General features: G+C 58.9%; 5 protein-coding genes across 10 annotated transcripts; 1 reads left to right on the forward strand and 4 right to left on the reverse strand.

Annotated features, from left to right (window-relative positions):
- The first annotated feature begins 21 nt into the window (after nucleotides 1-21).
- On the forward strand, nucleotides 22-8,547 carry MATCAP1 (microtubule associated tyrosine carboxypeptidase 1). 2 transcript variants are annotated; one of them, XM_055298560.2, is made up of 8 exons: nucleotides 22-944; nucleotides 2,509-2,600; nucleotides 3,538-4,163; nucleotides 4,245-4,388; nucleotides 4,641-4,773; nucleotides 5,700-6,005; nucleotides 6,088-6,185; nucleotides 7,215-8,547. In XM_055298560.2, exons 2-8 carry the CDS (start codon nucleotides 2,525-2,527, stop codon nucleotides 7,377-7,379), a joined length of 1,548 nt encoding a protein of 515 aa, XP_055154535.1. In that variant the 5' UTR covers nucleotides 22-944; nucleotides 2,509-2,524; the 3' UTR covers nucleotides 7,380-8,547. The 2 variants fall into 2 exon arrangements, with proteins under 2 accessions (XP_055154535.1, XP_055154537.1); XM_055298562.2 differs by lacking the exon at nucleotides 2,509-2,600 and adding an exon at nucleotides 3,026-3,150.
- Nucleotides 8,412-15,031, reverse strand: NOL3 (nucleolar protein 3). Of its 3 annotated transcripts, XM_063611786.1 has the most exons (6): nucleotides 14,961-15,031; nucleotides 13,944-14,063; nucleotides 13,730-13,825; nucleotides 9,673-9,975; nucleotides 9,197-9,516; nucleotides 8,412-9,097 (listed from the first exon to the last, which is right to left on the reverse strand). In XM_063611786.1, the coding sequence occupies exons 2-6, from the start codon at nucleotides 14,032-14,034 to the stop codon at nucleotides 8,897-8,899; spliced, it is 1,011 nt and encodes a 336-aa protein (XP_063467856.1). In that variant the 5' UTR covers nucleotides 14,035-14,063; nucleotides 14,961-15,031; the 3' UTR covers nucleotides 8,412-8,896. The 3 variants fall into 3 exon arrangements, with proteins under 3 accessions (XP_063467856.1, XP_063467858.1, XP_063467857.1); XM_063611788.1 differs by lacking the exon at nucleotides 14,961-15,031 and having other exon boundaries at nucleotides 9,199-9,516; nucleotides 13,730-13,979; XM_063611787.1 differs by lacking the exons at nucleotides 8,412-9,097; nucleotides 13,944-14,063; nucleotides 14,961-15,031 and having other exon boundaries at nucleotides 9,199-9,516; nucleotides 9,683-9,975; nucleotides 13,730-13,823.
- Nucleotides 14,362-19,809, reverse strand: HSF4 (heat shock transcription factor 4). Of its 3 annotated transcripts, none has more exons than XM_055298557.2 (13): nucleotides 19,684-19,809; nucleotides 18,973-19,081; nucleotides 18,757-18,884; nucleotides 18,533-18,657; nucleotides 18,208-18,283; nucleotides 17,981-18,045; nucleotides 17,383-17,485; nucleotides 17,007-17,131; nucleotides 16,658-16,885; nucleotides 15,373-15,478; nucleotides 15,208-15,273; nucleotides 14,961-15,030; nucleotides 14,362-14,675 (listed from the first exon to the last, which is right to left on the reverse strand). In XM_055298557.2, exons 1-13 carry the CDS (start codon nucleotides 19,804-19,806, stop codon nucleotides 14,521-14,523), a joined length of 1,479 nt encoding a protein of 492 aa, XP_055154532.1. In that variant the 5' UTR covers nucleotides 19,807-19,809; the 3' UTR covers nucleotides 14,362-14,520. The 3 variants fall into 3 exon arrangements, with proteins under 3 accessions (XP_055154532.1, XP_055154533.1, XP_063467841.1); XM_055298558.2 differs by having other exon boundaries at nucleotides 16,658-16,781; nucleotides 17,007-17,145; XM_063611771.1 differs by lacking the exon at nucleotides 14,961-15,030.
- An 88-nt stretch (nucleotides 19,810-19,897) lies between these two features.
- LOC129492991 (uncharacterized) lies at nucleotides 19,898-20,653 on the reverse strand. The gene is made up of 2 exons (XM_055298604.2): nucleotides 20,469-20,653; nucleotides 19,898-20,171 (listed from the first exon to the last, which is right to left on the reverse strand). The coding sequence occupies exons 1-2, from the start codon at nucleotides 20,651-20,653 to the stop codon at nucleotides 19,898-19,900; spliced, it is 459 nt and encodes a 152-aa protein (XP_055154579.1).
- FBXL8 (F-box and leucine rich repeat protein 8) lies at nucleotides 20,437-21,857 on the reverse strand. The gene has a single exon (XM_063611785.1). It carries the CDS (start codon nucleotides 21,855-21,857, stop codon nucleotides 20,790-20,792), a length of 1,068 nt encoding a protein of 355 aa, XP_063467855.1. The 3' UTR covers nucleotides 20,437-20,789.
- Between the last annotated feature and the right edge of the window lie 140 nt (nucleotides 21,858-21,997).

The raw sequence follows: 21,997 nt of genomic DNA on the forward strand, positions 1-21,997 counted from the left end.
CCGCGGGCTACGCCCCCAAGTCTACGCGCCCAGGCTGTGAGCAAGAGTCTAGGCCGCCCTGGCCGCCTGGGAGCCCCTGAAGCAGAGTAACTCGCTGGGGCTTTGGGAAGGGGGCGGGCCCAGGACCACGAACACCACCCCTCAACCCTGCCTGGCTTCGCTCCCAGTGGCCTCGGGGGCGCGCAGCCGGGGAGACTGACGCGAAGCCCCCAGCTTTCGTAAGAGCGTGCGCGCGCCCGAGGACGTACGCCATCGGCGTCGGCTCCCGCCGGCTGGGCGTTCAGTGGCCGGTGTAGCAGAGCGTGAGCGGTGGGCGGCGAGCAGAGGAGCGAACAGGTGGGGGCACGGCACGCGGACGGACCCCCCAAAGGCCGGGAGGAGGCGCGCGAGGCGACCTTTCCTGACCTCCCGGAGAACCCTCCACTCCATTGTCTCCTGGCCCCACCCTCCATTGGGCACGCCCTTCACCTTATCCCCCACCACTTATTGGCTGCAGGTCACGCTCCTCCTCAATTTCTGCTTCCCCATTGGCTCTTCACCTTGTCCTCTCCGGGGCTTCTCGTCGGCACAGGCCACACCCTCTCATTTGTCACCAGACCCCGCCTTAATAGTGGGGGGCTCCTCCCCCATCCATCCTTCATTCATTATGCACCCAGTGCTGGGTGCTTGGTACACGGGGGTGAATCAGACCCCGTTCCTGCCTTCGGGGAGTTCAGGGGGTGGTAGGAGGACACGGACCTAGGCTCCGACAGTGACAGCTCTGAGTAAAGAAGTCGCCGAAGCAGTGGGACACTACACGCGGAGAAGGCTTCCTAGAGGAAGTGAGGCCTAAACTGAGCCTTGAAGAATGATTAAGTTTGCTCCAGGAATATATTGCAAAGGCACTCTTGGCGGAAGGACCCGAGACGTGAAAAAAACAGGCGTATTCTGGTAATTTCGAGGAGGTATGTCGAATGAAAGAAGGGGAGATGGAGGGGACTGGGCCAGGTAGAAACCTGTAAAGGGGTGAGGAGTCCAAAAAAGTGTACAGTTAGTTAAAGGGAGTGAAACCTGGGACCTGAAGTCTTTTCAAGCAGCTGGTCATTAGGCAGGGTAGAGAGGAGTGGAGAGGGGGAAGATGAAGTCTAGATAGGGAAGCAAAGTGCAGGGAAGGAATAATTCTAGTTCTGAAAGAAGGGCTCTTGGATTCATTTATTTATTGAGCAATTGCTGTGGGCCAGGCACTGTTCTGGGTTCTGGGGACCCAGCTGTGAATGTTGGAAAAGATAAAACAGATAACTATCAAATATACCTATCATACAAATATAAAGCGTACTGAAGTACACTCCAGATGGTGATGACTGCTACAGAGAACAATAATTTGGGGAAGGGGAGATAGTGGAGAGGGGAGAGGAGATTTACTGTTTTATAGAGGGTGTGTTAGGCTTTTCTAATAACATGGTATTGATGCAGAGATTTGAGGAAAGTGAGAGAGTGACCCATACCATTATATAGGGGGAGGAACGTCTCAGACAGAGGACATATTCTGTTTGATATGCCTGTTAAACATTCAAGTGATGACACTGCAGTGAAGCTGGACATGATGGCATGTGCCTGTGGTTCCAGCTACTTGGAAGGCTGAGGTGGGAAGTTGGCTTGAGGCCAGGAATTCAAGACCAGCCTGGGCAAATAGACACTATCTCAAATTGCACTGAAATTGGCAACACTGGTCTAAAGTTTATGGAAGAAGTCTGAGCTAATGTATTTAAAACCACAAGAGTGGATGAGAACATCTAGGGAGTGAACATAAATGGAGAAGTTTCCATAGGCAAGTCCTGGAGCATTACAGTGTTAAGAGGTCAGGGAGATAGGGATGACCAGCAAGGTAGGAGGAGAACTAAGTTCGACTGTGTTTGGAAAACCAAGTGGACAGCATGTTTCCAGGATGCAGTGATTTTTTTTTTTTTTTTTTTTTGAGACGGAGTTTCGCTGTTGTTGCCCAGGCTGGAGTGCAATGGCACAATCTTGGCTCACCGCAAACTCCGCCTCCCAGGTTCAAGTGATTCTCCTACCTCAGCCTCCCGAATTAGCTGGGATTACAGGCATGTGCCACCATACCCAGCTAATTTTGTATTTTTAGTAGAGACGGGGCTGTCTCCATGTTGGTCAGGCTGGTCTCGAACTCCCGACCTCAGGTGATCTGCCCGCCTCGGCCTCCCGAAGTGCTGGGATACAGGAGTGAGCCACCCTGCCTGGCCTCCAGGATGTAGTGATTAACTGTATCGGGTGCTGATCAATATGAAGGTCATTGCTGGTCATTGGTGACCTTGATCAGATCAATTTGAATGGAGTGCCGGGAACAAAAGGCTAATTGGAGTGAATTTAAGAGAGAACAGGAAAGAAGGAACTGGAGACTGGGTATAGATGACTCGAGGTATGTGCTGCAATAGGAGCAGATGGAGGGAGATGCAGCGGGGCTGTAGCTGGAGGAGTGTGGGTTCTAGTGAGGGTTTTGTTTTGTTTTTTAAGATGGAGAAATAACAGCATGTGTTTATCCTCATGGAAAGACTCCAGTAGAGAGGAAGAGATTGATGATGTAGGAGAGAGGAGAAATGCTGGAAGTGAGTTACTGAGCAGGCAAGGGAGCTTGGCAGCTGGAGCCTCTCCAGGCAGTTTCTGGGGAGAGATGGGACTGGACTGAGTCCTGGAACAGAGTCGGGGTGAGCGCCCTGACACTGGCTTTGGATGACCACTGGAAAGATCCCTCAGATAGGGGACAAGCCAGAGATTGGCTTGGATTTGCTGAAGCTTCCTTCTGCTCCCCAAAAGCAGATTCTAATTTGGATTTCAACAGATAGCTCAGAGGAGAGAGAGCATTCTAGGGGGTACTGGCATAAGCATGGGGCTTTCAGACATTGAAACTGACTGAGACCAAATGGGCAGGAGGATGTGAGTAAAGCCAGGTGGGTGGGCAGGGGTGGCACTGAGAAGATGCCATAGGCTGAAGGCAGTCCCTGAGGCCTTCTCACCTACCTAATCTGCCCAGGCAACTGAAGCTGCACTGTACCACCTCCCAGATTGAGTGAGCACAGAGGTTAGAATCACGAGTAAGGGGCTCAGTCCTTGCCTTCAGGAGCTCAGGCTGAGAGGATTCCAGTAACCACCATCTAGGTGGGTGTTTAAAACTCTTGCTTTCAGCTGGGTGTGGTGGCTTATGCATTTAATTCCAGCACTTTGGGCGGTTGAGGCGGGAGGATCACTTGAGGCCAGGAGTTGGAGGCTGCAATGAGCTATGATCATTGCAGTGCACTACACCTTGGGCGACAGAGTGAGACCCTGTCTCAAAAAACAAAAACGAAAACAAACGTGCTTTCTCCTGGCCCAGCATACTTGGGTGAGTCTGCTGGAGGCAATGGACGCTGCAGCCAATCAGACCCCTGGTAGCAGAGCCTGGGCCCCTACCAAGGGCCCAGCAGAGGCAATGTGGAGTACAGGGCCTGCTGGTCGTTTGGTCACACCCACTCATGCTGGTCTCCACATGCCCTTCTTTGTTCCCAGAGGTCGACAGTGTGGGGAGTTGGAGTGACCCGGCTGGATGTGACCCCCAAGACAGAATGGTGCTGGACTCGGGGGCTCAGGCGTATGATCAGGCACCCCCCAGCCCCCCTACCAGTCCCCCATCCCTGCGCCATAGGCTGAAGCCCTCAGACCGAGATGGGCCACCACTGTACCCCTGGTCTCAGTCCCTGGCCTTGCCCCTGGCTCTGGCAGTCCCCCCAGCACTGCAGCCCCAGCCTGAGCAGCAGCCGTTCTCACAGATGCACCTGGGTCACCGTGGCCACATGCGTCGCAGTGAGAGCACCTACTCTGTAAATAGTATTGGCCGGCAGGGTCGTGGCACCCTGGGACGGCCTCCACTTGGACGGGGACGGAACCCAGGTGGGGGCACCCTGCGGCCTGCAGCCTCCCTGCCTCACATTGCTAAGACTCAAAGGGATGCAGGCCATATTGCCAGCAAGAGCCCCTGCATGTTGGTGGCTCTGCGGCCAACCAACATGGACCGTGAGCGAGACAAGTTCTTCCAGTCCCATTACACCTACAATCCACAGTTTGAGTACCAGGAGCCCATGCCCACGGCTGTGCTGGAGAAGTACTGTGAGGCCTCTGGACAGTTCATCCATCAGGTCAGTCCAGCCTCCCCACTATATCCTGGCCCTGACCACCCAAGGGCTTGTCCTGACCAGCCACTGTGGCCCCGTGTACAGGCAGTTGGCATCATTGAGGCTGTTCTGGAGAAGTTTGGAACCTATGAACACTTTGAGGCTGCCACTGGGGGGCAGCTGCTCACCAAGTGCCAGATATGGTCGATTGTGCGCAAATACATGCAGAAGGAGGGCTGCGTCGGGGAGGTGAGCTTGCCTGCAGAGCCCTTCCTCTACATGCCCCAAATCAGGGTATCTTGTGGGCGGTCCCAGGTCCAGCTCCACACCTGACCCGCCCCTGCCCCTGCCCCAGTGAGGTGGGAGCTGGTTCTGAGCAGAGGTGATGAAGGGTGGGTGCCCTGGCCAATTGTCTGGCCCCGCTGCCCTGTGGCATCATTGGGTCCACCTGCACCCTGGGCCCAGGCTGGTGGCCATGGCTCAGAGCACTGCCACCTGCAGGTTGTGGTGCAGCTGAGTGAGGACCTGCTGTCCCAGGCAGTGATGATGGTGGAGAACAGCCGGCCCACATTGGCGATCAACCTGACCGGAGCCCGCCAGTACTGGTTGGAGGGCATGCTGCGGCATGAGATAGGTCAGGGTGTGGGTATCCGGGCAGATGGGTAGGCATGAAAGGGGCCTGGGAGCTGGGAGGGGTGGGAAGGAGAGGCCCCAATAACTCCCCCTTTTGTTTCTTCCCCATCCCTCCTGAGGTTGGGGCTTTCCTTTCCTGAGCAGCCACCTCCACCCTCTGGCTCACAGAGGTAGGCCAGAACATGCCTGCCCACACTCTGGGCTCACCCTCATCTCTTGGTCCTTTCGGGTATATTTTTCTCTCTCCACTTCCTCTCCGACTTCTCCCGACAGTGGGGGCAAGGCTGATCAGGCCCTGATAGGCCAGAGGGAGAACCCTCAGGGTCCCACCAGGCCAGCCACCACACGGGCCCTCCAGGGTGGATGGAAGGCCAGGTCCTGGGAATGGACTTGGCTTGAGGACACATGGCGCCTGGTTTAGGAGGGGACTGGTCAGGCTGGGCAGGAGGGTGCAGGGCACTAACCACTATTCCTATCTGTCTGTCCCTCTTCCTCGAGAATCCTGTTGCTCTGGGCAAGAGGTGATTTTTACCGGGGGCATCAGCGTGACTGTTCAAGATGATATGGGCACCCAGGATGTTGGGCAGGGTGGTATATGTATTCTTGTGCCCAGGAGGGCTGGGGGCAATGTCAGTTTGGGAGAGTTCGTGCACGTGTGTGGGTGCGTGGGTGTAGGGTGGGGGGCGGATGGGTGGGAGAGGATTCATGTATGTGAGCCTCTATGGATCCTTGGGTGCCAGTCCACAGGAGGAGGAGCTTCACGCTGCCTGGGGCTGGGAGAGCTTCTGTGCGAGCCTGAGTTCGGGAGCATGAGGATGGAAGTGTCGCGGCCAGAGCCCGGGCCAGATGGAACAGGGCCAGGGCTGGGCTCGCAGGCCGGTCCCCGAACGCCCCGCCCAGCGCCGCCTCCCCTCGCCTTCCCCGCAGGCACCCACTACCTGCGGGGCGTGAACAACGCGCGCCAGCCGTGGCACAACGCGGAGGGCCGGCTGCGGTACGGGCTGCGGCCGGCGAACCCCACGGAGGAGGGCCTGGCCAGCCTGCACAGCGTGCTGTTCCGCAAGCAGCCGTTCCTGTGGCGCGCTGCGCTGCTCTACTACACCATCCACCGCGCCGCGCGCATGTCCTTCCGTCAGCTCTTTCAGGACCTGGCGCGCTACGTGCAGGACGCCGACGTGCGCTGGGAGTACTGCGTGCGCGCCAAGCGCGGCCAGACGGACACCTCGCTGCCTGGTGGGCTCCAGCGCCCGGGAGGTGCCTAGAGCCGGGGTGGGGGCGGGGAGGGGCGGGGCTCACCGCCTTCCTGCCCTCCCAGGTTGTTTCAGCAAGGACCAAGTGTACCTGGACGGCATCGTGCGCATTCTGCGACATCGCCAGACCATCGATTTCCCGCTGCTGACCTCACTGGGCAAGGTGAGGGGCTGCGGACCTTCAGAGGTTCCGGCCAGCTCCCTGCCTCGCTGTAGAATTCCCTGAGCCTCGGATTGGTGCTAGACCGAGGGCTGGGTGTCAGGCCTCTGGTGGTGGGGGGCAGCGTGAGTGGAAGTGAGAACAGGAGATGAAATGACTCTGGCAGCAAAATCAGGTGCTTAACGGAGGCTGCAGGTGTATGTAGATACTGCATCTCAAAGGAGGTGAGCATTCCAGGCCAAGGGAGTGATCAGGAAGGCCAGGGGAAGGAGGCTGCAGAAATAGCCAGGGACCAACTGCTTGGCACTGGCATTTGTGCCAGGCCGAGGAAAGTGATTTCATCTGAAGCAACGGGGAGTGAGAGGAGCTTTAAGCAGAAGAGTGACACTGATATTTGCTTCAGAAGGCTCCTTCTGGACATCCTATGGGAGGTGGATTGGAGAGAGGACTAGGGAAGGGAGTGCAGAGGCATGGAGGAGGCTTTACCTGTCACTCCTGCAGAAGGGATGGTGGTCTGGCCTAACCAGACAGTGGCCGCTGGGTTGGAGATGAAGGGACAAGCTGGAGAGCTCTTCAGAGAGGGGAATGCTTTTAACTCAGTGGCTACGCTGATGGGAGGGTAAGAGTCCAAGCCCCCTCCCTAGGATCTGACCTGGGTGACTGTGAAGAGGGTGGAACTGGCATAAGCTGGCACTCAGGAGTTGACTATTGGACATGAGGCCATCCTGAGGGCTATCTAGGGGAAGACATTAAGGAGGCAGTTGGATGCCCATGTTTGGAGGTGATGGGAGAGGCTGGGCTGGAGAGAGAAGTGGGGTTGTAGGGCATCTATGACAAAAAGAAACTTGAGAGAAAGAGCAAAGATGAAGGATTGAGTCTAGAGGTATAAAACGTTGTAACTAATTGTGGATCAGGAGGGGAGAGGAAGGAGTCCCGGAGCAAAGGGCTGTGAGCTGTAAGCAGTGGGCTGGGACCAGCTACCTGAAAGCCAGGGGCCACTGCCTATGCCTGATGCCCAGCTTCCTCCTGCAGGTGTCCTATGAGGATGTGGACCACCTGCGGCCCCATGGGGTGCTGGATAATACCCGGGTGCCCCACTTCATGCAGGACTTGGCACGCTACCGGCAGCAGCTGGAGCACATCATGGCCACCAACCGGCTGGATGAGGCGGAGCTGGGTCGCCTGCTACCCGACTGATGTCCGTTGAGGGCTGCAGAGAGAGGCCCTGGACAGAAGCTCCAGATAGGCCCCCAGAACATGAAGCAGTTTGCTCTGTGCTTCCATGGCCTAGGTGTTTCTTGGGGGTGTTGGGAGGGCAGGAGCATTCCTTGAGGAGGAGTGGCAACATCAAAGTGTTTGTGTCCCTTGCCAGCCTCCCTGGGGCCTGGGGACCTGCAGCAGCATGTCTGGCAAACTGAGTCACCCTCCTGCCTCCAGCTCCCTGTTGAGCAGAGGGAAGGCACGGGGGCAGGAAGAGAGCTGAGCATTGATGGGGATGGGGGTGATTTGGGAATAGAAACTTGTCCTTGCATGAGATGGCTTTGGTTGTCCAAGTACTCGAGTCTCTCCCTTCCCTCACCTGGCCCCTTGGTGCTCCTTCAGCATTCGTGCAGTCTACCTCTCACTGGGTCCTGGTGGGGGTCGGGATCCCTTCTCCTGGGGTGATTGATGGCCTGAGCCTGGGGTTCTGGTAGTAGAGACCCAGCTGGTCTGGGGTCTGCTTTCCAACATTTTGCCTCTCTCACTGGTCATGTATTTATTCCATATTTATATGGTCTACTTCCTGTGGCTGCCAGCAGCAGCTCCTGAAGGTTCTGTGGGAGGGGGTGGGGGTGGACAGGACACTCCTTCCTGGAAGGCACCAATTTTCCCAGCCCCACTCCCATTACACACACACACACACACACACACAGTGATTCAGGCCTTGAGAGTCAAGCCCAAGAGCTCCCTTGGCCCTGTTCCCCACTCCCTCCACTGGCCTCTGCTGTTCTGTCTTTGCTCACACCCTCACAGCTGGTCTCTGGCAGAAGTTGGCATAGCCTAGGAGCAGCTGCAATTGCACCTGAGGGACAGGCCCTAGAGTATGGTGGCCCAAGTCCTGAACCCCTCTTGGACCAGGTGAGGTGCAGAGGTGGTTGCTGCTTCCAGTTTCCCTTCAGACTTAGCTGTGTGACCCCCACTCCTATCCTTTGGCCTTAGTTTTCCCATCTGTAAAACTCAGAAACGCAGTTGGAAAGTCCTTATTCATTTAGTAAGCGAATATATTATAATATGGATAGAGCACCTTTTGTGTAAGTTACTGGTCAGAATCCTCACTGAGCTCCCAGTCCAGAGGGAAGCCAGACAATTAAAACAGTAATGACAATGATGTGTGTGGCCTCTGTCTTCTCAAGGTCCCTTTCTGCTCCCCTCTTCTAATCTCACTTCCCAAGGCTGTGAGCTCTAAGCCCTCCCTATGTGGAGAGAAGTCACCCTCCCCTTGCTCCATGTTCAACTCAGGGACTTGCATGGGGTTGAGCTGGTACCTACACAAGCTGCCAAGTGGCTCATGAGGGGAAATGGGTTGTGTATGCGGGCACAAGGGACAGGTCCTTGTCCCACTAGGGGGCTGGGTCTGGGATCTCCAGGGTGCAGCCTGGACTCCTAAGGGCAGATTAGGGCTGACGACTGGATGATGCTTGTGGTGGGCTTGGGGCTGCCCAGGTCCCTGGGACTCAGAGGTACCCACCCTCAGTTCCTGGGCAAACAGAATCGTGGAGAGAGCCCAGGTCCCGTCCGACCCTCTGGAGTTTATTCACTTCCAGCGGTACTGGGCTGGACCGAGCCTTGGTGGCATCCGATTCAGCTCCAGCAGCATCCCAGGTCCTATCCAGCATTGCAGGGCACCGCCGATCAGAGCTCTGGCCTTCAGGAATCTAGAGATTCAGGAACAGTGGTCAAAGAGGTGGGGTCCGGCATTCGCTTCCCAGGCCATGCCCTCCCACCAAGCCGGCTCAGGGTTTGGGCGGCCTCACACCTTCGGACTCGTCCCCTTCCTCGAAGTCGGGCTCGGGCTCTGGGTCCGGTTCTGGCTCTAGTTCCGGCTCTGGTTCTGCTTCAGGCTCGGGTTCCAGCTCTGGCTCTGGCTCCGGTTCAGCCTCTTCAGAAGCCTCAGCTTCCAGCTCTGGCTCTCGCTCCTCTGGGGTCCCGGATTGCACCGCCTCGGAGCCCTCAGGGCCCCCGGCCTCATCGGGGTCTGAAGCTCTGGGCAACCCGGGGCATGTGGTCCCCGAGCCGGGTGCCTCCGGCGCCCAGTGGCCTGGGCATGGAGGGTCATAGCTGCGGTCCCGGTAGCCTGGGGCGGAAGTGGGAGTGACTGAGGCTCAATTTACCCCTGTGCGGTTTCACACTCGCCTACTTCTAGCGGAGACGACAACCCCGCCCTCCCCGGGCATTTTGTCTGTCCCAGCCCCGTCCCTACTCTGCTCTAGGCCCCGCCCCGCGCGCTCACCCGGACCCACGTGCTGCCAGTCCCAGGCGGGGTCCGGCGCGCCCGCGGTACGCTGGGCACAGCGCAGCAGCTCCTGGCAGGCGGCCTCGCCCTTGCCCTGCACCAGCAGCAGTAGGCGGCGCACCCTGCGCTCGGCATCAGGCAGTGCATCCAATGCCTCGTACTCTGGCCCGGTGAGCACGCCCCGCGCCAGCAGCGCGTCCAACAGCAGCCCCGAGTCCGCCTGCAGCGTCTCGACCAGGCGTTTCCGCTCGCGGTCGATAGTCTCCGACGGCCGCTCCTGCGCGTTGCCCATTGTCGGGGCTGCATGGGGAAAGGGGAGAGAAGTAATGGGGGGTTGCCCTCCCCGCTGCCCTCGCCGCTCTGACCTCTCTCTCAATGCCCCCAGTGAACACCCGGGCTGGGGTCTAAGTTCACCTCGATCCCAGCCGCCAGTCGGCTCCGCAATCACAGGACCTGGAGGCCAACACTGGGAACTCGGTGTCCTCCTGCCTCTCCAGACGCTCTGTCCTGTCTCCTCCTCAGGCTCCTCCTTCTGTCCCCAAGCGTCAGCCGTGGCTCTCCTCTCCTCCCCTGCCTTTCCCAGGACTGGCATCTACTCTCTGAATGCCCTCTCCAACCAGGACCTCATGAGCTCCAGCCCCGGCGAGTTCAGACCCCGTTTATCCAAACTAAGATCTTTCTCTCAAATCTGCTTCCCCACCTAACCAGGCAGAAAAACCTAGGATTGATGCTGATACTCCACACCCAGCTTGCAGACAAGTCCTTTCCAGTCCGACTGCTGAATATTTCTCTCACCATCCTCACCACTTACTAAGTCCAGCCTTCTGCCTCCTGCTTTGGCCCAGCAGAACCCAGGATCAGAGCTCCCCGCTTCCATACTCTACCCTCCAGTCCCCTCTGCACCCAGAGCACAAAGTGCTGAGAGCCTCGCTGCCCCTCTCCCCTTACCTTGACCCTGAGATCCAACTTTCCAGGACAAGCCCCGCCTCTACACCCTCCCACCAACACCACCACCATAGTGCAACCCCAATGTAGTTTCATGGCCCTTCCTGGTCCCCTGATTCCCGAGCAGAGATACCAGAATCTTCTTCAGGCCTAGCTCTGACCAAGATCTCTTGACATCGCCTGAGACCCACCTGTCTCCCTACTGAAGCCCTAACTCCCAATGTGACTGTCTTCCTGCTGACCCACCTGGCTCCCTGCTGACCTGGGAATGACCTACAGACATTTGTTGTTTGATCTTGAAGTACCCAGGGCCTAGCTCATACAGGCTACCGACAAATGCTTGCCGAACTTGGACTGATTTTCCTCCATGGGTCGCCCTATTTTGAGAGACTTTTTTTTTTTTTTTTTTTGAGATGGAGTATCGCTGTTGCCCAGGCTGGAGTGCAGTGGCGCAATCTTGGCTCACTGCAACCTCCGCCTCCCAGGCTCAAGTGATTCTTGTGCCTCAGCCTCCAGAGTAGCTGGGATTACAGGCGCACACCACCATGCCCAGCTAATTTTTGAATTTTTAGTAAAGACAGGGTTTCACCATATTGGCCAGGCTGGTCTTGAACTCCTGACTTCAAAAGATCCGCCTGCCTTGGCCTCTCAAAGTGCTGGGATTACAGGCGTGAGCCACTGTACCCAGCCTTTTTTTTTTTTTTTTTTTTTTTTAAGAGGTGGGGTCTTGCTATATATATATTTTTGTATTTATTTATTTATTTATTTATTTTAGTAGAGACGGGGTTTCACTATGTTGGCCAGGCTGGTCTTGAACTCTTGACCTCATGATCTGCCTGCCTCGGCCTCTCAAAGTGCTGGGGTTACAGGCGTGAGCCACCACACCTGGCCTGGTCTTGCTATATTGATCAGGCTGGTCTCGAACTGCTGGCCTCAAGCGATCCTCCCATCTCAGCCTCCCAAAGTGCTGGGATTACAGGTGTGAACCACCATGCCTGGTTCTTGAGAGACTATCTCTACCAACAGCAGCTATTAGGGAGAGTCAATCTGCTTTATCCATTTTTTTTTTTTTTTTTGGACAGAGTCTCACTCTGTTGCCCAGGCTGGAGTGCAGTGGCACATTCTCCCCTCACTGCAACCTCCGCCTCCTGAGTTCAAGCGATTCTTCTGCCTCAGCCTCCCGAGTAGCTGAGATTACAGGCGCCCGCCACCAAGCTCAGCTAATTTTTTGTGTTTTTAGTAGAGACGGGGTTTCACTATGTTGGCTAGGCTGGTCCCAAACTCCTGACCTCGTGATCCGCCCACCTTGGCCTCCCAAAGTGTTGGGATTACAGGCATGAGCCACCGCACCCAGCTGCTTTGTCCATTTATTGTCAACCAAGGATTATGGCCATTCCTGTGAGTGGCCTGACCCAGCCAGCAAGATCCCCGGCATTAGGAGGCAAAGACATCAGGCCTTGGACCATGCCCTCAGCCCACTCCCACCCCGATAATAACTTCTCCTCTTCCCCGCCTTGGCTTTGTTCACATGGCATCCTCCCACCTCTTCTTCCCTTTGCTGTCCCTCCTCTGCCTCCTTCTCTGGCTCTAGGAGGCTCGGCCTTCTCTGGGAGAGAGGATTTAGTCCTAGACGCCATCCTGCCTCCCAGGTCTCTCTCAGTACCCTGTGGTGTCACACTATACCTCCCCCATCACTTCACACCCTGGCTTCCTCCCATTGAAGCCCTTCCCCCACGGGGCCAGCTAAGACCAGGACTACCCCCCTGCCCCTCCATCTCCCTTTATGTCCCATCTGTGATGAGTCTTGCTTCTCCACTTCTCAGTGAGTCTCCATCAGCTCCTGCTTTGCCACCCCACCATCGTCACCTCATGTCCTGTAACAGTCCCTCTAAGCCCCTCTTACTCCCATTCCACCAGGCCTGATAGCACAGTGACTTTTACAACCCTCTGGGCTAGGACTGCTGTTCCCATTTTACAGATGAGGAGACAGCCTCAGAGATTCAGTGGTAAAACTGGAATCTTACTTGCTCCAGCCTGAACTATGAGGAACTGAACTATATTTTCCTGTCTAGCAGAATTCCATCCTAAATACCTATCTACCTCCCCCCACACCCAACTGCCCATCAGAGAGAACCCAAAATATCTGGTCTGGCTACTCTAGCCTCCTCCCACCACCCTGGACAGCCAGGCCCTTCCCAGCTTCCCTTCACCTGCCAGGGCTCAGAGAACTCACTATGCCTCTGGCACCTCGGAGCCTTTGCTGATGCTGATCGCTAAGACTGGAATCCTTTTCTCCTCCCTCCGTTCCGTGGACCTATCCATCCTCTAGGACTCAAATGTTCCCTTGTCTACACCAGTGCCTAAGTGTCCCAAGGGCTGGTGGTTCCTTCTTCTGTGTACCCCGTGAACAACACAAGCCCTCACTACTGCATTAACTGACATCATTGCACTGTGTACAGGCAGACTGTCTGCTTTCTTCAACTGAGCTTTCCAGAGTGTCCCTCCAATCGGTGGGCAAAGGAAGGGAGAGGGGGACAGCACCTACTCGGGACAGACACAGGGAGGGTGCAGATTGGATTGGCCCCTCCTTCTCTCCAACCTAAGTTGTTTTCATGTTAGCCTCCTCCTCCTATGACCCCAAGTCCTGCCCTTTATCCTGTCTTGGGGTAGAGACTCCAGCTGGTCCGGGCCCTCCCTTTGAGGCTCTCACAGCTCTCAATACCGAAGTTATTTAGCGGCCAGTCCTTCGAGGGTGACAGGTCCGATGCTTCCCAGAGAGCCAAGTGGCGAGGCATGGAGCTGGGTCCTAGCCCCCAACCCTACCTGGCTGCGCGGGTTCTTTGGCCAGGAAGCCAGGGTCTTGGGACAGTGAAGAGCCTTTGCGCATGTGCGACTGCACGGATTCCCCCTTACCTGCCTCCACCCAGTCCCAGAGCTTGAGAGTCCTGCGGCAGGGCGGGGCCCACAGACCTACCCCCTCCCCTCCGCCCGACCCCCGAGCGCCGCAGCCGGTGGCGGGGCGCTGATTCTGCCCAATCTCGGTTTCCCTTCCCTCCCACAGCCGGGAGTGGGGCTCCCGGTCTGGCCCGTTTTGGGCGGCCCCACTCACGGGTCGAGCCTCGGCGGGCAGGAGATGACGGTGCAGAAAGGGCCGGGCAGGGTGGGGGTGGGTGCAGCAGCTGCGGCGGGGGCGGGGCGGCCAGGGCTGCTGGGAATAGGGAGGGTGAGGGTTCTTCCCCGGGCACTAGGAGCCACACCGCGGAGGCCGCGCGCTGGCTGGGGACGTGCACGTAGTCAGCTTTCCCTCCCCACCCGGGGCGCACCAGGAGATGAGGCCAGGAGGGGGCAGTTCGGCCCGCGGCCCCACACGTCCAGTGCCCACTCAGGGCCTGCCAATTTCCAGGTGCTTTCCATCTATCTTGTCATCGACCCCTCTTCTCTGCCTGTCACAGAGGAAGTCCAGAGAAGGATACCAACTCACCAGGATCACAGAACGCATGCATTGCAGAGCTGACTGTGACCCAGAAGCCCCCGCTTCCCAGAGATTGCAGAGGCCCCGTGCCAGCCCTGGATCCGGACCTAAGCAACGGAGCTAGGCACCGGATCCCCAAGCACCTCCACTCTCCTGGGGTTCCTCTATTAAAGATCTAGTATCTGGACGCTTCTACAAATGCGAAATCACCCCCCACCCACAACTCTTGCGCTCCCTGGTCGATAGAGAAAAGAGACCAGAAACAGAAAAAAAAAAAAAAATGGAGTTTATGTGCAGGGCTCGTCGGGGTAGTTGAGAGAGGCCGTTCAGTAGTGGGGGCTTCGCTCACCCCCGACAGGGGGCGCCAGGAAGCCAAGAAGGATGTGCAGCCGCGGACTGGTTCCAAGCCCCTTCAGAGGCGCGGGGTCTCAGGGGGAGGGACTGGCTTCCGGGCCCAAGTAGGAGGCGGTCCGGCTCTCAGGGGTGCTATAAATGGTTAAAGCCCCAGGCAGGCCCAGGGCTGGGCCTCCCAAGGCTGCCTGGACATCCAGCAGGAGTGGGGCCCCGAGTGTGGGGTCCTTCCCTAGGAGAAGTGGGGCTGCGCTCACCAGGGGAAAGGTTCCCCCTCCTTTCTTCAGGGAAGGAGAGCCCTGCCTGTCTGCCTTCTGCTCAGTTAGGATGAAACATCCATTCTTAACCTCCCCACTCTCGCCCAATGGCGAGGGCATGGGTGGCTCAAGGAACACTCTGCAGTGCAGCCTGAACTCAGGATTTCCCTGCAAATTGCAGATTGCCCCCTCAATCTGCAATCAAGGTAGCTCAGCCCAATCACAGCGTCCTCCCGGGTACGAGTCATCACAACCATTACCTGGGCTTGGAGAATTTAACCCCTTGACCGCCAGCTCAGGCTCACCCCGCTCTGGAACCAAGGGCTGCATCTGCGTGAGAACCGCAGGGAGCAGCTGGGGAGGGGACCTAGCAGCTGAGGGGGACAGCTGGGAAATCACTGTGACAATTCTTCTAGAGACATGGCTCTGGCTTACAGAGAACAGCTATGGACCAGAAGGCTTGACTCAGCCACCCCTGGCCTCTGCCCTCCCCGACCCACTTCTTACCAAGGACAGCTCCATGTCCAAGTCCATCAGGGTCCATTCTCGCCCTTGGAGACTGGGGCCCAGCACCTGAGGAGAGCTCTGGGTCAGTGGTGCCCTCCCCAGGCTCCACAGAGAGCTAGACCCCACCAGGTCTCATGCCCCTGTTTCAGCAGAAGGAGTACTCACATCTAGAGGCCCTGCAGGCTCCACACTTTCTTGAGGGGGCTGAAGCAGCATCGGAGGCAGCAGACTCTCTGGGCTCCTGTCCCCGCTTTCCAGGCCCAGAGGCCCCCTGTGCAGAGAGAACTGCTTTTGGCCTGCAGTGTCCACCCCCCATTAAGTTCCCAAGGAACCCAGATGCATCAAGATTTTAATCCCCCAACATTTAGAAAATGATAGGAGAGGACCCCCATCCTCTCTCTACCCCCAACCTCCCCACCCCTGCCATAAACCGCACAGAGAAAGTGCCTCTGCTTTCTACCTGGGACCTGAAGTTTGGGTAGTGGTGCTGGGGCTTTGGGACTCCTCCCCTCCCTATGCAAATGTCAATAATATCAATGCTTCTTTTTTCTTTCTTTCTTTCTTTCTTTCTTTCTTTCTTTCTTTCTTTCTCTCTCTCTCTTTCTTTCCTTTTTTCTTTTTTTTTTTTGAGACAGTTTCACTGTCACCCACTACGTCACTATGGCACTATCTTGGCTAACTGCAGCCTCCACCTCCCAAGTTCAAGCAACTCTCCTGCCTCAGCCTCCTGAGTAGCTGGGACTACAGGCAAATGCCACCACGCCCAGCTAATTTTTGTATTTTTAGCAGAGGCAGGAGGTTTCACCATGTTGGCCAGGCTGGTGTTGAACTCCTGACCTCAAGTGATCTGCCCGCCTCAGCCTCCCAAAGTGCTGGGATTACATGCATGAGCCACCTCATAGCCACCGATGCTTCTTAAACTATTGTGGGCTGGGCGCGGTGGCTCACACTTGTAATCCCAGCACTTCGGGAGGCCGAGGCGGGCGGATCACAAGGTCAGGAGATCGAGACCACGGTGAAACCCCGTCTCTACTAAAAATACAAAAAATTAGCCGGGCGTGGTGGCAGGCACCTGTAGTCCCAGCTACTCGGAGAGGCTGAGGCAGGAGAATGGCGTGAACCCGGGAGGCGGAGCTTGCAGTGAGCCGAGATCGCGCCACTGCATTCCAGCCTGGGCGACAGAGCGAGACTCCGTCTCAAAACAAAACAAAACAAAACAAAACTATTGTGTACTTTGCAGTCACCCCAGGGAACTCATTTGATATGTAGGTTCCTAAGCCCTTCCACAGATGCTGAGTGCCCTGACTGGGAGGCTCTGCTTTCCACAGAACTCTGATGCTGGGGCCAAGAAATCAGGTGAGTATCATGGAGTCAAATGGCTAGGAAGCTTTGTGGGCTGGTAAGGGTTGTTCTATCACAGGGCTTATGGGCCAGCTGGGGCTCTGCTTACCTGTCAGGTATCTCCCTGGGATCCCCTGGTTCAGGCTGTTGGGCATTCCTGGGCCCCTCGGGGCTGAAGCTCCCTTTCCCTTCCAGGATGGCCTGCACCACAGCCACAGGCAGTGGTGGGGGGGCTGTCACGCAGAAGTCACACTCGTTTGGGGCCAGGGCCAGCCCGGCCTCGCCATCCCCCCCTGGACTGGCCGGCTCTTCTTTGAGCAGTGCCAGGCCCTTCTCCCTGCACCGGAGAAAAGCTTCAACCAGACCCTGGCACTGACTTCTCCCTCTACCCCCACAGCCATCTGGGCTGCCAGGCCCTCCCCCACAGGCCCCCCCAGGGGCAGCCCTGTCCCCCTTACCTCCTGCCATCACTGGAGGGAGAAAGCCTGGTCCCCTCAGGGGATGGAGAGTCTTCTGGGATGTCAGAGATGATGGGGCCTCTGGCCCTGTGAGGGCTGAGGCCCAAAGTCGTCTCTGGGAGGGGCTGTAAGTAGAAGGCTAGGCCCAGCCCTTGGCTTGTAGGCACAGGGAGAGCCAGAACCCCACCAACACCCACTGGGCCAGGTCTAAGGGAGAAGGTTTGAGGGAGGAGGCTCAGTCCATGCTGGAGGGCCTGGGTCTGGTTGGGGGGAAGGCTGGCTTCCATCTTCTCTTCCTTTTAGGGGATGGGGAGAAGGCACAGGATCTCCATAAGCCCAGCCATGTCCTTGGGAAGGGGGAAGAAGACAAACCTACCGACTGGATGAAGTAGGGGTCCTGCAGAAGGGCACCAGGTAGAGGGCAGGTGTTGAACTTGGCAGGTGTTGGGCATGAGCTCCCCTCATCCAGCATCAGGGACCTGTGTGGTCGATCCGGGCACAGACAGGGGTGGGGCAAGGTCAGCCCCCATGCCCCTCGGCCTGCACTTCCCTCCCTCCCTCAGGCCCCAGCAGCCAAGTCAGCAGAGCTGAGGCCTGTTGCCAGGGTGTCAGTCACATGCTAGAGGTGGAAGGGGCTCCCCCAGAGATGGGGGCCCTTTGTGGGTAGAGAGGGGAGGGAGGGAACCTGGTTTGAGCCCCAGGGCCTCAGCTGTTGGGAAGCCTTGTGGGAGGGGGAAGGGGCTGCTGGGGTAGGAATTTGGGAATAAGGTCCTGAATGGGAGGATCTGGGAGTGGGGATACCAGGTGGCAGAGTTGGGGGGAAGTGGATCCTAGATGGGGTGGGGAAGCCTGTAGTGCAGGGGGAGGAATGAGGATTCCTGGTGAAGGAGTTTCCAGAGGAGAAGGGGTCCTTGCAAGGGGACTTCTGGAGGGTCTTGGAGGTGGGTGTGGGCCTTCTTGGCTTTCTCACTCACAGCTTTCTCTTGCCTCCTGCATTGCTCGGCCCCGCCTGAAGTGGCCCAAAGAGACACTGGATCAGCTGAAGAGAAAGCAAAGGTTTAATTCATACTTTGGACACACCCCCTCTACCCCGGCACTTCCAGGTGAGGGAGGGAGGCTTAACAGGGGCGCCGGGGGACTGGGCGGTGGAATGGGGTGTCGAGGAGTTGGAGGGAGAAGCGAGGCATGGGGAGAGCAACACCTTGCCAATGACCCGGTGCTGCTGACCGTGGCTCTGCCGAAGTGTCACCACCTCCCGCCACAAGATCTCGTTCTGCCTGAGGAAGGGGTGGGAGGGTGCTGAAGCATCTGAGAGTTCGCCCAGTCACCACCCCCCACAGAATGGCGAGGCTGGGGACCCAGGAGACCACCGCGATGATTGGCCATCCTAGAGATCGCCCATAAGTCTAGATGGAGGCGCCAAGGCCGGAGAGAGGAAGAGGCTGCCCAGAACAGCCGGCCGGCCAGTTATGGTCTCATCCCGAACCTCCCACCCCTGTCCCCTCTTTCCCCGTCCGCCCCCGCACTGCCTGAGCTCCCGCAGCCGCGCCTCGGTGCTCTCCTGCACTCCCCGCAAAGCCTGCACCTCTCCCAGTAGTCGACCCAGGTCCTCCGGGCGCCAGCGGCCGTCGTCGCCGCGCAGCGCGGGCACCTGCAGGAGGGAGGCACCATCGGGACTGGGTCGCAGGAGCAAGGCAGAAAGTCCCAGCACCCCTCCGCCGCTTTGCTCATTCCCGCAGGCCGCCCTCACCTTGCGCCGCACGCGCTCCAGTAGCTGCTCGCGGCCGCGCACGAAGCTCGGGTGCTGGAACTCGACGTGGTCGCGCTCCGGCCTAAGCAGGCCGCCCTGCTCGATGCTCACCACCTTCCGAAAACCGTCTGGGGAGTGGGGCGTGGGGGCGTGGGTCGCCCCATCCCCGGCACCGAGTCCCCCATCCCCGCTCCCCGCCCGGCCGTAGGGACTCACACATGTTGAGTTGGCGCACGAAGCTCGCCATGTTGCTATGCTTGAAATACTGGGGCAGCACTTCCTTGGCGAAGCGGCTCTGGTCGCTTACGAGGAAACTGGTCCCGCTCTACCAAGAACATCGCCCGCCCACCGTGCGGGCGGAGACCAGGAGGGTGAGCGGTGCCTGCCCACGGCCGGTCCTGCGCTCCAGCGCGCGCACACACTCACGCTCACTCTGGGGTCCAGGCCTGCCACTTACGGGATATGGGTCGAGGCCAGGCCAGAACGGGCTCCGAGGCCTAGTCTGGAGCGACCACAGTGAGTCCTTACCCCCAGCCAGACCCTGACTCCATACTCGGTTCTCAGAAAGGAGAGGCTGACGGGGTTCCAGCCCTGGACAGGCCACAGCCCCGCAATGTGACCCTGAGCTAGACCAGCCCTTCCCATCTCCCGGCCTCTGTTTTCCCATCTGTCAGATGGGGTAGGGTAGTAACTAAATGGCCTCGAACGTCCCTCGGGCTCTAGGTCTTCAGAAGGCAGGCTCCTAACCCTTCTTCGGCCGCAGAGGAAACCCCCCTCTCGCACGCCCCCTCCAAGGTGAACTTCCCTGAATGGCCAAATCCGGGGATCCACGGCCCGGTCTCAGGCGGGGGTTGGGCGGGCATGGGTGTTCACTGATGTGGAGGGACCCCGGGACCACAGCGGGAATCGAGGGGCCCCGGCCCTCACCGGGCTCCAGCGGATCAGGTGGTCTGTGCCTGGGTCCCCCACCAGCGCCCATAGCTTGCCGAGGAAGGCAGGCACGGGGCTGGGGCCTGGCTCCGTGGGCAGCGCGGCTGGCGCTTCCTGCATGGTGCAGTCTCGGCCCGGCTCAGTGCTGGAGCCCGGCCGCTGCGTGCTTGTCAAAGCCGCGGAAAGTGCTGCGTTTGCCGCCTGCTCCGCCCTACTCCGCCCCGGGGCGCCGGGTCAGGCGGGGGCCACGTGCGAGCCCGCGGGGCGGGGCTCGGACAGCGGCCGAGGCACCAGCAGGCAGAAAAGGCTGGCTGGATGGGATGTGTGGAGTGGAGTGGAGTGGAGGGGTGGGGTGGGGGGGGTGGGGTGGGGTGAGATGAGTGGGAGACTTGGGTTCGAGTCCCACCCTTCTCAGTCCCTCTATTTCCTTCTTTGTTCTACGGGAGAAATCGCCGGTGCGCGACCTGGTGTGGGCTGGGCAAGTCCTAGAAGGTAATGGCCAGAGGCACAGTGAAGCCCCAAGCAGGGCAAGCAGATAGGAATGAGGGTGCAGGGAAGCACGCCCCCTCCCGCCGAACCCCGGGACGTAGTCATTCCAAGGGCGCGAGTGCCCCGCCCATGACCCCCCGCAGCTGTGTCGTCCAGAGGACCTTGAGGAAACCCAACCTCTGCCGGGATGGCTCCTCCCGTACCCCGCGCGTTCCCTGCCCTTCCCTTTCAGATCCGACCCCGCCTTTAATAGGACGCAGAAACACTGCAGGATTTGTTTATTTCACACTCACCCCTGAGGCCCGGCCCGCGCCCGTGCCCTCCCTATCCCCGCGCCGGGGCCGCGGAGCTGCAGAGTCCGCAGAGGGGTGGAGGCAAGAGAGGGGGGCAGTGTGTCCAGGACTGAGCGTGTGGGGCGTCTGCAGAGGGTGAGAGCAGCGAGTGGTCTCAGGGCGCCCAGGACTGGTCCGGATGCCATCACAGTTCCCAACTCCGTAAAGACCCGGGGGACAACAATCCCAAAATAAGGCACTAGCAGTCGGGGCGCGCCTGGGCACCCCACTTCCCTCTCAGAGCGCTTACGTCCGCGGGGACGAGAGAGAGAAGTCGCCCAATCACGCCACGAGCGTAGGCCGCCAGGGATGCGGCTCGCGCGTGAGCTTGAGGGTATAGGTGCGCAGGCGCGGGCAGTGCGCGCGGAAGGCGTCCAGCACCGAGTGGCTCACCACGCAGAAGCAATGCACCTCGCGCAGGGCCGCGCAGCGCGCCGCCAGCTCCTGCAGCGCGGCGTTCAGCTCGGCTGAAGCGGCTGCGCGCACCTCGAGCGCGCACAGGGTTGCGGCGTAGTGGTGCGCTGCGAAGCGCACTGGGCCTACGGTGTCGCCTGAGAGGTTGAGGCGCAGCGCAGCCACGGGGACCGCTGGCTGCAGGACGCGCGTCACGCTCTCAGCGGGCAGCGCGGGCTCCAGCTCCAGCTCCACTGCCAGCCCAGGGTGGCGGCGGCGCAACGCGATCCAGGCTTCGTTGGGCAGCGGGGGCGCGCGTGCGTCTTCGGGGCACGCGCACCGCAGAGCCAGGAGCGCGAAAGGCGCGCGGTCTGGCGCCGCCAGCGCTTCGAGGATGGCGTGCGACAAACTGGCTAGGTGCAGGCCGAGAGCGCGCAAGCGCGGGCAGGCCTCCAGTAGCTCGAGCACTGAGCCGGGACCCACGCTGCCCACTAGGGTACTGTTGTCCAGAAAAAGGCTGTGGAGCTCGGGACAGCTGCGCGCCGCCTGCAGCACCAGCGCGTCGTCCAGTGTGAAGGGCAAGCGCCGCAGGTCGAGGTGGCGTAGCTGGCTGGCCGCCCTGCATACAGCGTGCACAGCCTCCAGGACGTCGCGGCCCGCGTCGAAGAGCGGCTTTTCTCCGCGGCACTCCAGGCGCAGGCCTCGCAGCCCCAGGGCACGGCCCGCCAGAGCCATCAGCAGCTCGATGGCCGTCCGGCGGCTCGGCTTCCTCGATGGCTCAAATTCCAGCCGTAGGTTGTGAACGTGGTCGAGGCAGACGGACAGATAAGGTGGCAGCATGCCTTCCAGCTCACATTCGCAACTTGGGTTAGAGCCGTGCAGAAAAGGCCTCGGCTGAGTCCCTGCGACCAGCGGAGAAGCCTCTACCCACCCCTTAGCTGGCGTTCCAGCTGCCATCCCATTTCCTGCCTCCCTCCCCACGTCTCTGTTCAGACCACGACTGTTGCCCCAAAGGAGGGAACTCACATCCTATCCTTTTAGAAGATTTCAGTGGCTTCTGCCACAGGATGAAACCTGGACATGGAGAGCCAATGATA

This window comes from Symphalangus syndactylus, chromosome 11 (genome assembly GCF_028878055.3).
Source record: "Symphalangus syndactylus isolate Jambi chromosome 11, NHGRI_mSymSyn1-v2.1_pri, whole genome shotgun sequence".
Taxonomy (NCBI): domain Eukaryota; kingdom Metazoa; phylum Chordata; class Mammalia; order Primates; family Hylobatidae; genus Symphalangus; species Symphalangus syndactylus.

Excerpts from the sequence above, each read along its gene's own strand:
- HSF4 (XM_055298557.2), bottom strand. The coding sequence starts at position 19,806 with ATGCAGGAAGCGCCAGCCGCGCTGCCCACGGAGCCAGGCCCCAGCCCC. Across the intron at positions 18,284-18,532 it reads CGGCTGCGGGAGCTCAGGCA|GCAGAACGAGATCTTGTGGC; the intron begins GTGCGGGGGCGG and ends CCCCTTCCTCAG. Across the intron at positions 14,676-14,960 it reads GTTAAATTCTCCAAGCCCAG|GGAAGGACCCCACACTCGGG; the intron begins GTAATGGTTGTG and ends CACTTCTCCTAG.
- FBXL8 (XM_063611785.1), bottom strand. The coding sequence starts at position 21,857 with ATGGCAGCTGGAACGCCAGCTAAGGGGTGGGTAGAGGCTTCTCCGCTG.
- NOL3 (XM_063611786.1), bottom strand. The coding sequence starts at position 14,034 with ATGGAAAGCACCTGGAAATTGGCAGGCCCTGAGTGGGCACTGGACGTG. Across the intron at positions 13,826-13,943 it reads CCTCCTGGCCTCATCTCCTG|CCCTGGCCGCCCCGCCCCCG; the intron begins GTGCGCCCCGGG and ends TATTCCCAGCAG. Across the intron at positions 9,976-13,729 it reads TGCCCGCCGAGGCTCGACCC|CCCCGACAATGGGCAACGCG; the intron begins GTGAGTGGGGCC and ends TTCCCCATGCAG.
- MATCAP1 (XM_055298560.2), top strand. The coding sequence starts at position 2,525 with ATGTGTTTATCCTCATGGAAAGACTCCAGTAGAGAGGAAGAGATTGAT. Across the intron at positions 4,774-5,699 it reads CATGCTGCGGCATGAGATAG|GCACCCACTACCTGCGGGGC; the intron begins GTCAGGGTGTGG and ends CCTTCCCCGCAG. Across the intron at positions 6,006-6,087 it reads GACGGACACCTCGCTGCCTG|GTTGTTTCAGCAAGGACCAA; the intron begins GTGGGCTCCAGC and ends CTGCCCTCCCAG.
- LOC129492991 (XM_055298604.2), bottom strand. The coding sequence starts at position 20,653 with ATGGCATCCGGACCAGTCCTGGGCGCCCTGAGACCACTCGCTGCTCTC. Across the intron at positions 20,172-20,468 it reads GCGCGGGCCGGGCCTCAGGG|GACTTGCCCAGCCCACACCA; the intron begins GTGAGTGTGAAA and ends ATTACCTTCTAG.